The following is a 15,775-nucleotide window of genomic DNA, read 5'->3' on the forward strand; positions in this document are numbered from 1 at the left end:
AAACCAGGGTTGAAACATCTTCTGAACTATCTCGGAAATCTTCGAAAAGTTCAAAAAATGCTCGAAAACGTTTGTATGACCTTTGAACAATCTTCGGAAATCTTCAGTCTAGAAATGTTGCTAAAAATTGCCAAAAGTTGCTCAAAAGATGAAAAGTTGCCCAAAAGTTGCCGAGCATCTTTGGGACCGCTAAAGTTGGGAACGAGCCTCGCCTGTGGTTGTCGCTGGAAGCCTGGGAGCTAGTCGGCCGCCATATTGTTGTAACATTTTCACGTGGAGCAAAGAGAACACAAATATAACTATGGTTCGACCAAGTAAGTTCTGGATTATCTTGGCAATAATTGGTTGTCTCTCTTTCTGTCAGTGTATTTTGAGGTGCTGATATAAAGTATTTTTTATACAGAAAAACAGAGTAAGAGGATGACGGCTCACAAGCGATACAAAATACAGCGAAAGGTTTGTACACCTACACGAACGAGTTAGCTACGTATACATTTATAAGCTTACTATATTAAACATCCCCTTGAAGTTGGGTAAAGAGTCAATTGAACACGAACGACGACAGTTTGGATCGATGAGATATACTGCTATCCTATGATACTGAAAGAAATTCGACAAAAACAAAGTTACGGTGATTGAACGTTGATGAAGGAATGTTGTGTTTAGTGATCATGAGTGAAAGCAGAGCACCCATGAAATATATTTGCAACCTATCTTTCTTTGCAGGTTAGGGAACATCTTCGAAAACAACGAAAGGAGGCTAAGCTTACTGGACAATCAAAAAGTATGAATTTGTTATGTAGAAACAAGAATTCATTCTCTGAAGCTTAATATAATTTTGTTGCTGTAGTTGTTACACTGTATAAGGGGTGCCCCTATTCGACTGAATGGCAAAATGACGGAATGACACTATTTTCACCCTGGTTGCTTGTTTGTTAGCTTTTATTTGTTGATTAAGGAAGCATATAGTACAGCACTAACCAACAAATAAAAGCTAACCACAAACAAACCAAGGTGAAGCAAACCGAGTTTATACCTGCCAACTCTTCCTAAGTCAAAAGCGTGAGATTGTTCTCTACATTTTCCGAAAATGTTCCGACTATTTCCAGAGATTTCGGAAGATGTTCCGGCAACTTCTGAGCATTACTGAAGAGTAACAAAGATGTTCTGTCAATGATCAAACGTTGCCAAAGTGAGTGAAATTGACTCAAACACGAATAGCAGTGCTCATTTTCCAGATTACTTTATGCCAAAATTTGAATTGAAATTGCATTTAAAGGGTTTTAAGAGTAAGAAATCAAAATTTGTCAGTCAGGCGTGAGAAATTGGCCTGTATGCGTGAGATCCACATTTTGGATCACTAAGCGTGAGACTCTCGCATAATGCATGAGAGTTGACAGGTCTATAAGGTGAAGCTTACCGCAATCAATCTAGTGCCATTTCTGTCATTTTGCCATTCCACCATTTATTCATTCTGCCAAATAGGGTCACCCTGTAAAAAGTTTGTCGAGTGAATATCCAACCCAAATTAATTTCTGTATGCTCTCATTAGATAAAACACATTACATGGTGACAAAACTCAAAACATTTTAAAATCAATAGTGAATGATGATATGTCCACTGACTCTGACAGAGAGGCAGATTACATGTAACTTTGCTAGAAATAATGACGATGCTGTAAAATAGTTTGATTTAAATTAACAATGAAGTAAATTAAGGTGCATCAAAATAATGCAAATTTTTAAAATTCATGTTTATAATAACATGCATTGTTAATTTCCTACAATAAATGGGTACAAAGGTTTTTTTTTTTTTTTGGGGGGGGGGGGTGGCAGGGGGAACCAGACATAATGCTGGGGAATAATCTGCAAAGAACTAGCAATTACCAAAGGGAGAAGCCGCTATTACACTCCTAGCTACTTAAATTATGCAGCAAAAACCAGAGTAAGGCACTTGGGCTTATGAGTGTCTGGATTTAAAAATCAAATTTATGTTTCTGTTATTTTCTTCATGAATACCAACTGCATCTTGTTAATTAATATCAGGACAGAAGAAAGATCCTGGAGTTCCTAATCTGTTTCCTTTCAAAGAGGAAATACTAAATCAGGCAGAGGAAAAGAAAAGAAGGGTAAGTATATACATTTACTCATACACAATTCTGTTAATATTTAAGGAGGAACAGGTTATTCATATCTGTATAAGGGAACAGAGGACTTCATGTTGAGTTGCATGGGGTGCATAAGGGTGTAAGCTATGGACTGTGCATTGTTGATCATGGTGTAAAAGTACATGCACTGCTTAATATAATTCATTGCATTGCAATCAATTCATTTACAGCAAGAAGAGGCAAATGAGCGAAGAAAGCAGAGCAGATTAAAGGAAGTGAACAAGAAAAGGAACCTGGAGAGTTTACAAAAGGATGCAGTAAAGAGAGGAAAGGAGTTTGACAGAAAGGTACATGAACAGTACTTTAAATACAGTCGGACATCATTGTACAACACCTCTCGTAAGTAATCAACTTCTGTAAGCTAATACTTTCCCAAAAATTATACCAGCTTATGAGATCACTGTAGTAAGTGTTTGTTTAACCCTCTGCAGGTAGGTCCTTGTTTTCTTGAGTTAGTAGTTTTCCGTTATCTTTGAGTGAATGAAACTTCACAGTATTTAAATTGGTAACCTTCTGTCTTTTAGGAAGCTATAAAGGAAAGTTCTCAGTCAGATGTTTACTCTGGGGGAAAATTAGGTGAGTGAAGTTTGCTTTAGTACATACCGGTAATATTTTATGCAGTAAGTCATCTTTAACCTGTATGACTTGGTCTATGGATTTTACCAACTCCCTACATGTATCTTGTTCACAGAGGGATCCCTGAAGGCATATTATAAAGAATTCAAGAAGGTAAATGTTGTTTGTGAAGTGATTTATATTGTGTACTCCTTACTGTTTTATTTTGCCAATAGTACCAACTGGATTTAGTACAATGAGGCAATTTAAAGGTAATCTTGTTGTTATTTTCAGATTTTTATGGAAGAAAAACTTTAGGGTATCCTGTTGATTTTGACAACTAATATATTAAATTAATTAAGTCTATATTGCACTTTTATACTCTCAGCCAATGAGAAAAGAAATAATTTCAGTGAGATTAATCACCATATTGCTGGTTTTTCGTCAGGTTGTGGATGCTGCAGATATTGTCCTGGAAGTGTTAGATGCTCGTGATCCTCTTGGCTGTAGATGTCCACAGGTGAGAACATATTAAAACTACAAACTTTTCATTGGCATTCGAAAACAAAGTCTGATAATGTTTTTATCTGTTGTCACAAGTGTGGGACAAAACAACTAAAAGATAAATCACTGATTTTTTGTTTGTTTCAATATTTGTTCACAGGTTGAAGAGTCTGTGTTATCTTCAGGAGTCAACAAAAAACTAGTTCTAATTTTGAATAAAATAGGTGGGTTCTTAAATATTATATAATAATTATTACCAAAACTTTCGGTTGATTGATTAGAAATTTATAACTGAATGCTAATCAATTAAAATTATTTCAGATCTTGTTCCAAGGGAAATTGTGGATCAATGGTTAAAATATCTACGTAATGAATTTCCAACGATAGCTTTTAAGGCCTCTACACAGAGCCAAAAACAGAATTTGGTAAGCAAATTATTTTTTATTTAATAATAGAATTTTAACCTAAACAATGCATTGTAAGAGACAGAGATGGAGAGAGATTTGCCACGTACTCAGCAAGTTAAACGATCAAAATCTTACATCTTTGTAGATTGGTCATCAAAACCATGCTAAACAGTTTGTTTGTCAGCTGCTGTCAATGGTTAAAATGACAAACAATATAACATTGCCAAGGATGCCATTACTTAAGTTTGACACACAAGTAAAACCGCTAATGCGTTGTGTCCAAGTCTGTGTTGCAGTGATGTCATTTTTATTTGTCAGTATTTATTTTTCAAGTCCTCATAAGCTACCCACTACAAGTTTATCAATACTTGTGGTGACCATTCATTTGAGGAATAATAAAGTCTGGATCTTTTCACATGCCTGGGTCTTTTACCAGCTGGGTGTGATGTATAATCCAGACACATTTGAGAAGCCAGGTGGCCTAATGGTTAGTGCCCTGGACTACAGATCAGGCGGTCCAGGTTGGAGCCATGGCCGGGGCACTGCATTGTTTTCTTAGGCAAGGCAATACTCTCATAGTGCCTCTCTTCACCCAGGTGTATAAATGGGTACCAGTGAATTTACTGCTGGGGGAAAATTCTGTGATGGACTAGCATCCCATCCAGGGGGAGTAACAATACTTCTAGCCGCTTAATGCTACAGAAACCGGGATAAGCTCTGGTTTGATTTGATAAGCCCTCAATAACATTGCTAATCTGTTCAAATTGTTCATTTCTATTCAACTTAACAATTTACTTCAGATGACTAAATGTGGGGATGTAAAACTCAAAGTTTGAAAACTGGAGAATGCTTGCCTGTGTTGATGACTTTAGACCAATATGTCTGTGAAAAAATATTTGATGAATTTTAAATGATCATGTACTACACTATATGCAGTTTGAATTTGAATCACTGTAAGTTATAGGGCATCTTATGAAACAATTGGAAATTGTTTATTATTTTCCAGCATCAAAGCAAAATTTCTGCATCGTTAGCATCAGGAGACCTGTTAACAAGCAGTGCCTGTATAGGAGCAGACACACTGCTTAAACTCCTTGGCAATTATTGTCGTAACAAGGATATCAAGACAGCTATTACTGTTGGAATAGTTGGTATGTTAAATTTTATTAAAATAAGTAGTGCTTTCTTAAGAATGTTGTGTTTATTTAATAATAACTAAATGTAACTAATGCATTGCAAATGAGCTAGACTACTGGTAAGTCCATAGATCTCTAAACATGCAACTACATGTAAACGTCAATCACAGCATAGAAAACAAATGAACAACATGCAAGCACCAATTGCAGCCTACTATAACAAATCATGCAAGAAGTGGGCTGGATGAGGGTTGAAGGGAAGGGAGGGGGTGGGGTGGAAATATTATTATCTGATCTCCGTATTGCACTGGTTTGTTGACATTCTTACTGAAAATTGGGCCTGTCTGTCTATTTTCTAGGTTTTCCGAATGTTGGCAAAAGCAGGTAAAAATATTTAGCTGCACTTCTGTTCATTATTTAAATAACTGTTAGGAATAGATAATATTTCACACTTGGAATTGAAATCTAGTATTATCTGCTATGTTCTATTTATTTAAATTTGCACAGGAGATGCTGCAGGAATTTGCTCTTTCTAAAATTAATGAAACCATCATCATCTTAAATTCATTTCTCTCATGAATGTTTTTGTAACATTGTTTTGTAGCATAATAAACAGTTTAAAAAGGTGTAGAGCCTGCACAGTTGGTGCTACTCCAGGAGTCACAAAGTAAGTCCACACTGAAGCAATGTAAAGATTGATTTCAAGTGAACAAATAAGAAAATTAATTAATATAAATATTTTACATGTATGATTGTTCATTTCGCGGATAAAAAATATAGTTTTAATTAGTGATATTTTTAACAGCTTTTTACCTTAATTTTTAATATAATTTTACCTGTAAATTGCAAATATATCATGATAATTATCATGATAGACATCATGATAATTCAATTATAAGCCGTGGTGACTTGGCTACAGTCATCCAATACTATCTTGTAATTTACACTTTCTCCTTGCGTGTGTCAAAAGTCTAACAACAATGGGAGGTAAAGTTGGCTAATGGTTTGTATGCTTGACTTTAGTTTGAGCACCTCTGCTGTCTACACAGGTGTAAAAATGGGTACCTGTGAACAAAATGCTGGGGGAAAACTTGGCAATGAACTAGCATCCCCGCTTCTAGTTAAACAACATATACTGTAATTATATGTGTACCCTTTGTAAAGTAGACTCTTAGGTGTCTTTAAATGTTGCTGAAGTTCCCAGTATTTGGTTACAGTACATCAAAACAACATCCCAAACTTGATGATTATGCATAAATTCTCATCACCTGTTTGCTTGATGGTACATTGATACTGTAAAGGGAATTTAGATCTTGATCTAACTTGTGCTGTTTTAATTACCAGGAGCATGCAGGAGGTACATCTTGACAAACATGTTAAACTTTTGGACAGTCCTGGTATAGTGATGGACAGCGGCAACTCTGATTCAGCTGTTATATTACGGAACTGTGTCAAGGTATACCACAAAGACATATCAAATATAATATATAGATTTAGGCACGCCTAAAAGCGGAGCTCCCCATTTATTTAATTTTCACTGGAGCTTACAATGTTTCATTCTAGTGAATAAGCGGCCAAAGTACTAATGTTTATGGCGGTTTATAGGTGCAAGACAAATTTAAATAGCTCACGGTTAAACTGAATGTCAGCAGTACGACAGAAATAATAATCTTAAAGCGGGGCAAAATCATTACTTATGGCACGAAAAATTACTTTAGAGTACAGTAAATTATCTGCTGTCTAGCAATAGAAAATAGTTTCGCGATCCTGTTATACAGCAGTTTAGTAGACTCCACAATATCTATTACATTGATATAGGATATATTCAACGTGCATACAGAGACTGTCGGATTAGCTCAATCGATAAGGTGTCAGCCTGCGGCTTGAGAGGTCGGGAGTTCAAATCCCAGAGGGTCAATTACCCCGTAGCAATAAAATGGTTTGTCTATTATATCAACCCGATTTAGCTTTCGAATGCTCCTTCATGTACGATGCTGGCTTTACAGATACGAAAGACACGACAGACACGAAAGTCATCGATCAATTATGGCTCTTAATGTCCACTTTTTTGGCGGTTGATTACTTTCTACACGTAATTTTCAGCCACATTTTGTTTCATTGCTTCTTGTTTTTCTTTTCAAACCTCTTTAAATTTTAAAGGCCTCCTTTATATATACGGCCTTCTTGCTTCACTCTTTCTACCATCAAACTATGGCCGCCATGTTGCGCGACTCCGTACGTACGTACGCGCCCGCGAACCATGCCGCTATCCATGTTGACCACGAAAACGCATTTCGATAGTGTTCCTTCTTTCATGGTTATGGTGCTACGCTTAGGAGCTCCGCTATAATGACTGTACAAATACTAAAACTGAGGAAACTGCATGCATGCTGATTGGTCAACAGCAATTGACATGGAAAGTCTAGTCTTTTCATAAAATGAAAAGCCTTGGATTTCTATAGTTTATTTCTATAATAACCTCAGAGAGGTGGAGAGCAAAATGTTTATATTTTTAGCTGTTAATTAAAAGAAAGACATTGTTGTTGTTTGATGTTGTTAATTCAGAGATCTGGGATTAATGCATCAGTCAATTGAAACCCCGGCCCCCCGACCCCCGGGACTTAGCAGGGATTTAACGCGTCCAAAGCCGGGATTTAACGCACTTTTAACGGCGCGTTGGCCCCGGGGGGCGGTGGTTTTAACAAAATGTCAGTAGACCGGGGCCGTAGAGCGGTGATTTAACAGCACGCTATCACCTGAAGCGGGGACGACAGCCGGGATTTAACATAAAGGGCTAAATGCTTTTCTCAAAATGTTCGTTCTGAGGAATCCGTTCTAAAAAGTCTCCACGCTTCTTCCTTGATAAAGCCTTTCGCGACGCCTGGGTTTGTATTTAATGTGTTCACACGATAAAAATAGACTCATTGTACTTGAAATCTGCCACCTTTGTACAATATCGTCTCCAAGAAAGTAGTTTCTGTTTCTGAGATTTCAGCCGTGAATTATATCGTAGGGTAAAAGCTGTTTACCTTTAGCAGAAATTCTTCTATTTTGTCTCTTCTTGTGCCCCACATTAGTTTAAAAGACGTCGTCAATAAGTCGTTTCCAAAGGATAGACTTATTGGTACTTGTCTGAGTATTTCGTTTTCTATTTTGGCCGTGAAGATGACAGCAGAAACTGCGGCGATTGTCGTGCCCATGGCTGTTTGATGCGCTTAAAGATAATCTTTTCCATTGAATTGGAGCATCTCTCTTAAAAACCTGTTAGGTACGGGAGGGTTTCCTTGGTATGGTTCGCATAAAGTGTAAATGAGACAAGGAAAGCTTTTTTGGGCTGTTTAGGTATGGCAGTGTAATTATCTCAATAAAGTTATTAAAGTCTGTCGCACGAAGCTTGTCGCTGTGCTATCGGCTGAAGTAGATAGTCAACAAAAGCTGAAATACGTTCTTTAGGGCAATCACACCCCGATATCATGGGTCCTTCCGGCAGGCGTGTTCATAATGGCTAATTTCGGGTTTTAAATTTAACAAATTTGTGTCTCTGACCACGAAAAGCAGTTTTTTAATAGGTTTTTGGCGGAAACAAACTACATCAGGTTTCTTTCCGACCTCATAACTATATATGGACAATATATGAAAGAAATATATTTTTCAACTTCTGCAACGAAATCAAGATTTTTGTCCGTTTTTTTCCTGAATGATCCTGAGAGTCGTTTCGGATGCCCCCGCTATGCGGGGCTTTTAACAGACGTCTAGGCCCCTAGGGCGGGGAAATAAGCCGGGTTTTAACACTTGGTAAATGTTAAATTCCCCGGTAAGTCCCGGGGGTCGGGGGGCCGGGGTTTCAATTGACTGATGCATAAGCCTGACCACAGTGTTCTTTTTCAAGTCACTTTGCTCTCACAGTGCCAACACTCCAAATTCCAATTTGACCTTGGATGCACATACACGTCTTAACGAGCTCCTGAGCTCCTCCATGTCACGTGGGTAAATAAATTACATTTACATTTTTTTTGCTCCACCCAAGACTGTCAAACATGTACTTACTACTAGCTGAAAATTAATGCTGAAGGATTAACCCTCAGGTTCAACAGACCAGAAGTCCATTCTGCCAACTTGCAACAGGCTGCATGTGTAGTACAATGCTGTGCCATCAAATGGTGTCATAAGCCTGCGTGGAATATGTGCAGAGCCACATACACGTAACTCTTTGCACACATTACATGCCTATAATGCTATTTCTGATTGAGAGTGGGTTTGTTTTCATTTCATTACAGGTAGAGAGCATTGATGATCCAGTTCCTGCAGTAGAAGCTATTCTAAAGAGATGTAATAAACAACAGGTGAAGAAGTTGCTATAAGAATGAGAAAGAAAAAAAAAAGTTAAAACTGTACATACATGGCATTATTTTTTTTTCATAAAAAAAAAAAAACAAGACTACCGTATTTACTCGAATAAGCGCCGCCCCCGATTAAGCGCCGCCCTCGAATAAGCGCCGCATTTGGGACAAAAAAGTTAATAAGCGCCGCCCCCGAATAAGCGCCGCAATCCCGATGTGGCGCTTATTTGAGGAAATCCATTTGACATAAAACATCACAACAAAGCAACTCTAAAACAAACTTGGACACTTCTTTTTATCAAAAGTGATGTGTTGCAGCTCAACGTGATTGTTTTACCGCTTGCTCATTAGTTTTTCTATGCAACATTCTTACAATACGTAGTTCTGTAAATGTTGTGAAGACCACGATCTTTGCAAGAAAAACAAGGGATTAATACTGACATCAAAAGACGTTATTTTCAATTACTGTAAAAGATTAGATTCTTTGTGGCGTCGAAATTTTAAATAAGCGCCACCCTCGAATAAGCGCCGCACTTGAGGCGCGAAAAATTTAATAAGCGCCGCGGCGCTTATTCGAGCAAATACGGTAGTCATTAGTTATTGACACAAGCTGGTCGGAAAAAAGTGTCCAAGTTCTTCCAAAAAGAGTCGAATCTGCGACCTTCAGGACACTGGTAGGAACATAAAATTAATAATATATTATAGTCACTAAATTATTTTTGTTGTGACCATTATCCAACTGAAGCATGTGCATTTTTGTTTCTTTTTGTTACTAAGGTTATGGAAAAATACTTGGTTCCTGACTATGCTAATGTACACGAGTTTCTGTCACATCTTGGTAAAAGACTTGGAAAATTAAAGAAAGGCAAGTTTTAAGAAGTATTAGTAATGAATTGTACAATGCTTGGGCCAGTTGTTTGAACTGTGGTAACACTGATACAATTAAGAGTAGTTTAACCTTTTTAGTGCAGAATGCACTTTTGTGATGGTTTGGTGGGCAGTCGTGTGATAAACCCCTAACGCGCTAATGTGTAAACTTTTAATCACCAATTAATTAATTAATATAAATTAATTAATTATTCCTTGTGGAGGGGGTGGGGGTGGGGGAGCACCTGACCGTACCCCTAGGTAAAACCTGGAGCACATCTACGATATTTTTTGCTGTATGATGTTTAAGGGTGAGATGTTAATAATCATCAGTTTGGTATTTTTCAATGAAGGTGGTATACCCAATGTAAATGCTGCAGGAAAGATGGTGTTGAAAGATTGGAACAGGTTTGTTATAAGTTACTTACTGAATGAAGACTAAGTGTGTACTTACTTCTGGAGCTTATCATGGTTTCTGTTGAATGAAGGATGTGAGGAAACTGCCTTTTGAAGGCGACCCTTGAGTGTCATGTGTGGGAGGCATGGCACTGGCCCAATGGTTAGTGCGCTGGACTCCACACTGCATTGTGTTCCTGGGCAAGACTCTGTACTCCCACAGTGCCTCTCTCCACCCAAGGGTATTATAAATTACTATCGGCAAATTTAATTTCGGGGGTAACCCTGCAATGGCTAGCCCGGGGTAGTAAGAAATACTCCTAATTGCTTCATGCTATGGAAACTAGGATAAGCTGTGGCCTGGTGGACCTCTAGGCTAGTATGTTATGTCAGGTGTCGTTAACAGTTTGCCAGTACCATTTAAAGTCACGGGTGGAGAGGGAAGTGTCTTGTCCAAGCACACACCACAGTCACCCAGGCCAATGCTCCAAATGGACAATTTGATCTTAAAATTTAGCACACTATCATAATTCTACTATGGCTCCTGCTACACACTGTATACTTTTATTACATTTTTTCATGCCTATTTTCACAGTTTTGTTTGCCAAATATTTCCCTTGTAATACATATGAGGAAGAATGGAGATTTTATTTGTAGCCTTAAGGTGAAAATTCTGTTTCAGAAGAGTGAAAATATCTTTTTCTCTTGCTAACAGTGGAAAGATTGTATTCTACACTCATCCACCAGAAGAGCACAGGCTACCCACCCATCTATCAGCTGATATTGTCAGTGAGTGGAGCAAGGAGTTTGATGTGGTGAGTCATAACATTAAGCTGCAAATAACTGCCAACATAAAGAAATAATACTTTCCTCCAATTTGTCCAGTAAATTTTCTTTTTATTTACTAGAGCTTACAGTTATGCCAATTTCACTGTTAATTGGACTGTTATGCCAACTTAATCCTGCAGGGACCGCCGAGAGGGGCTTAGCCCTCCCCCAATATTTCCGAAAAAAAAGTTACTAAAAGAAGAGTCTCTAAAGCCCCCACTTCAAGTCACTAGTCAGCGCACCCAATTGGAAAATGCCCTGCAGTCCCTGTCTTCTAAATTTTGCCCTTAGTCTGGTTACTTTTCGGACTGGAAAAAATATGCAGAGGGTGGGGGGGGGGGTCATGCGGAGGGGGGAGGGGGCCTATAATGAGACTTGTTAAATTTACCCTAATTGAAGTTCTGTGTTTATATGAAATGAGAATGTTGGTACATTCAGTTACTTTATCATCGACATTCCTGATTACTAATACCGTTACTGATACTTTGTTTCTAGAGCTCTCTTGAGCAGCATGAAAGCAATGAGCTGCATGGTAAGTGTGCCAACTGATCAATTTGTACATTCATGTTCATTTCAAACAAGTCACTCTTATTCAGTTTTTGACAAAGTTTATTTCAAAGATTTTGGGTTTTGAATGAATAGATCCATCTCTTGTACCAACTAGCTCTTGTTATGAATGTTCTTGCACGGCAAAGTAAGATCACTAAGAGTGTTTTCGTGTTATTTTCGCTTGACTGTGTGTCAATGTATGGTTGGTAGGTCTGCGGAACACAGTGGAGGATGCCATGGTGCTTGAGGCTGGTGGTCCTGTGGATGCAGCGGAGATTGAGGAAGAAGAAATGGTATGTTGATACTTAAATTGCCTTTGTCGCGGATCTTAACAGATATCTGAACAGCCAAAAATTATATTTTATTATTAGAAAATCTAAAAATACTGGTCTATTTTTATAGACAGTTGCTACATTTGAGCACTAAAACTGTTAACAAGCGTCTTTGGCTGGAGACGGCAAGAGTGGAAATGGATTACAACTTAAATATTTGAGGCTAAACCTTTCAAGTTGTTTCCGCACGTCTTCAAAAAATCGATATTTTGGGTGATTTCTCTCTGCAGATTAAGGCCATTTCTTTCTTTAGATGTTCAAAGATAATGTTTTTCTTGGGTTGAGTTGCCTACCACTAATTTCAGAACAGTTTAAACCAAAATCTGAGAAATCTGCGTGACGTAGCTCCTCTGTTATCAAGTGTTACCTTAAATTTAACTTATAAAAAAAATCAAGTCTACAGGAAAGTGAAGAAAGCCATGCGACTGATGTCCAGTTTAGACATTTTAGTGATAAAAGTTAAAAGAACATCAACATGACAAAATTTTATCTCTAACGATGTCAATAACGAAATCAATCTTATACGTGCCAAAAAGGGTCTTTAACATGTCAAGTATGAACTAGAGTAAAAACCCAGGTATAAGAACCTGAATATTTAGGCCATTTAGGTTCCTTAAATGGATTGTTGTTTTCTTAAGAAAATAAGGTAGAATATTGGTGCAGTCTATTGTTTATCTTAAATAAAGTCAACTTTAATAAAGGAATCTGACGAGGAAGAAGACGACGAAGATGTTGATGATGACGATGATGAAAGTGATGATGATGATGATGAAGAAGAAGAAGCAATGGAAGACAGTGATAACGAACAAGTATGAACATCTATTTTCTCCTTACAGTGTTAATAGATTGTCAAGGAACTTGGTGACGAGAAGGAGAATCAGCAAGTAGATATTGTTAGACTAGCATTTTTACAACAAATTAAAAGAAACATAAAATTCTCAGAACAATCAGCCTTGGGAATGTCTTGGTGTTTTTTTGTCTTTCTCATCCTCGACGTTTTTTTAATTAAAAAAGGTTCTTAATTATATGAGACGAAAATAGACAGTATGACTAATTCCTTATCAAAAGTCGTTCTGTTTTTATATTCTTAGACCGAAAAATATGGCATGACAGTTGTTATCAAGAAATCAAAATCTGTCACACACTCCAAAGACGTCACGAAATCTCGTGACAAGACTGCAGTTGGATCGAAGGCAGACGAAGTAAATGAGTTTAACATGCAGACCAACAAAGAAAGGAAAAAGGTAATGTATGCGTGACATGTCGAGTAAATCCATGCCGCTGTTACAGAAATTAGATTATAATTCTTTATTTGTTTTATTTACTAGATTTTTAAGAAGCAACAAAGAGAAAAGCGAAAACAAGGTGAGTCAATCATCCGAAAATTTTCTTTCTTTTTTAACGGGAGTAAACTCGACCGAAAAAAAACACAAAATAGTAAACTCGACTGAAAAAAGCAACATGGTTTTTTTTTTCGGGAGCATTTTTAGTTTCATTCCTCACTGTTATTTTCCAAAAAGTCGAACTACACTTGAGGCCGCTTCTTTCGGGGTGGGGGTCAGGGGATGTTAAGGTGTAGCTTTACGGTAGCTCTGTTTGAGGAGAAATTGAACGCGGCAACACAAATATTTTGCGGTGATAGCGACGAATGCGTAACCGAACGTGTTGTAGGTACGTGATTCATGTCCACCGCTTTTAAGCAATAAAATCGGCCCGTCTGGTCTCGCTCCCAGTGGCTGCGATCTTTTATTTTGGTTAACATCAAGAATCGATACCTCTGGTCTTCACCGAAACAAGACCAAATATGATTGGCTGTTGGGCGTTTTGGTAATTAGGAATAATAGTACCGCTGGACATGCAGACTACATTCCTGCAGACGTCAGCATTGTCGTGTCATTTGTGTAACATGCTGATTGTTTATCTTTGATATGACAGCTGCGAGTCATACTGAAGCCATGAATGAAAGTGACCATGATTACAGCTTTGACACTGACTTCAGTTAATAAGGAAATGCAAAGGCCTGGTACTGAGGAGTGCATAACAACCATTCACATCAACCAGCATAGGAATGTGGCGTAGAACAAGAAACTGGAAGTTCACGAAGATAAAACTATCATGCAGGTGTCGCCGAAATATTGTCTACAGCCCTGTAAATTTTTAAGAGGTTTTAACTTTTTTGAGACTGTTTTATCATGCCTTTAAAGCAGTTTAAAATACCTTTGATCAGCAAATAAAATTTAAAACAATTAGAGGTTCATGTTCTTTTACACTTCAAGGTGTTTTTTTTTTGCCTTTAAGTGTCGTTTTCTCGTGAGAAGCGCGCGCGCGTACTTTCACGCGCTTGCCTCCACGCAGTGCCGCCACACCCAACCTGTTTTTTTTTTTTTCTCTTGACCCAGGCGACCACCATCGTACCTACATACCACGCGTTTTCACCCTTCCGCCCGATTGTGGGAATGTTCCGAATTGAGCAATAATCAACCATAGGCACTTCACGGGAAAGAATTACACACATTGAAGAAAGTCACGCTTGTAAAGGCTGCCTTGTCTTTGGTTTTTTTGGATAAACAACTGCCCTAGGTTCATTATGTAGTAACTTTAACTCTCGTTTGCGCAACAGTGAACTTAAATAGACTTATGCAAAGCCCTATGAACTACGGAAATTCATTTAAAAAATAGATACTACGATACTTGAGTACCGTAAAATTCCGGTTATAAGCCCTGGGCTGGCCATCCCAATAAAATGTTTGGTTTCCCATCGCCCCTTCTCCAGTGATGGTGGGTCGGTCGGTCGGGCAAAAAAAAGAGACCACTTTAAGTGCTCTGGGTTCATTTAAGAAGCCAAAAGATGCAGAACCGAAAGATTTTGTTTCAGTAGGCTAGCACGAAACAGCCTTTGAAAAACTTTGTATTGATGTTAATTAAAGACAAGGACACACATCATACCAATTGTTGTTAATAAAACAAGATCATGTGCTTGTAAATTAAAGAACTTGCCTCTTTGACTAGTGAATCTGGATATTTTTTTTACATTTCTAAAAAAATGGCTCGGTCGGGCGATGGGAAGCGAAACATTTTATTGGGATGGCCTTGGAGGAATAGCAAGCCCTTGAATTAATAACTATCATACCCCCAAAAAGCAATAGTACGCGCAAGAATAGAGTGATTTCATTTAACCCGTGAAACAATCTCTACCAGTTTGTGCGTAAAAGTCAAAAGGAGAAAAAAGAAAACTGAATGGAATTAGTGTCTAATTGTATCTTAAAGTGTAATAACTATTTCACGGGTTTAGAGTGATTTTATTTAACCCGTGAAACAACATCTAACAATTAGTGCTAAGTAGTGAAAACTAAACAAAAGAAAACAATAGAATAAGTGTCTAATAGTATCTATTTGAGTAGTAACTATTTCACGGTTGAAGTAAAATCACTCTACTGAAATCACTCTAAAAAACTACTGTAGCGCAGTAGAGCAATAGAGGCGCTTGAATTAATAGGTGCAATAGCACAGTATGGCATTAGGATGCGCTTGAATAATAGTACCATACTCTCAGCACAGCAATAGCACGCACTTGAATTAATAAGTACCATATCCCAGTGAGACAGTAGCACGAGTTTGAAATAAAAAGGTACCATACCCTTGTGGAGAATTAGCACGCGTTTGAATTAATAAGTACCAAGTATAAAGCAAACAA

General features: G+C 37.8%; 1 protein-coding gene across 1 annotated transcript; it reads left to right on the forward strand.

Annotated features, from left to right (window-relative positions):
* Positions 1-215: 215 nt before the first annotated feature.
* LOC144667100 (guanine nucleotide-binding protein-like 3 homolog) lies at positions 216-14,330 on the forward strand. The gene is made up of 24 exons (XM_078528478.1): positions 216-314; positions 404-456; positions 727-784; positions 2,046-2,128; positions 2,338-2,454; positions 2,692-2,743; positions 2,859-2,896; positions 3,171-3,242; positions 3,387-3,450; positions 3,548-3,651; positions 4,640-4,784; positions 5,129-5,153; positions 5,374-5,436; positions 6,114-6,225; positions 9,047-9,112; positions 9,887-9,974; positions 10,330-10,384; positions 11,088-11,187; positions 11,696-11,732; positions 11,960-12,042; positions 12,783-12,890; positions 13,173-13,325; positions 13,410-13,446; positions 14,017-14,330. Exons 1-24 carry the CDS (start codon positions 302-304, stop codon positions 14,082-14,084), a joined length of 1,794 nt encoding a protein of 597 aa, XP_078384604.1. The 5' UTR covers positions 216-301; the 3' UTR covers positions 14,085-14,330.
* Positions 14,331-15,775: the final 1,445 nt, after the last annotated feature.

Source organism: Oculina patagonica, chromosome 10 (assembly GCF_052425735.1).
Source record: "Oculina patagonica isolate OP01 chromosome 10, crgOcupat, whole genome shotgun sequence".
Taxonomy (NCBI): domain Eukaryota; kingdom Metazoa; phylum Cnidaria; class Anthozoa; order Scleractinia; family Oculinidae; genus Oculina; species Oculina patagonica.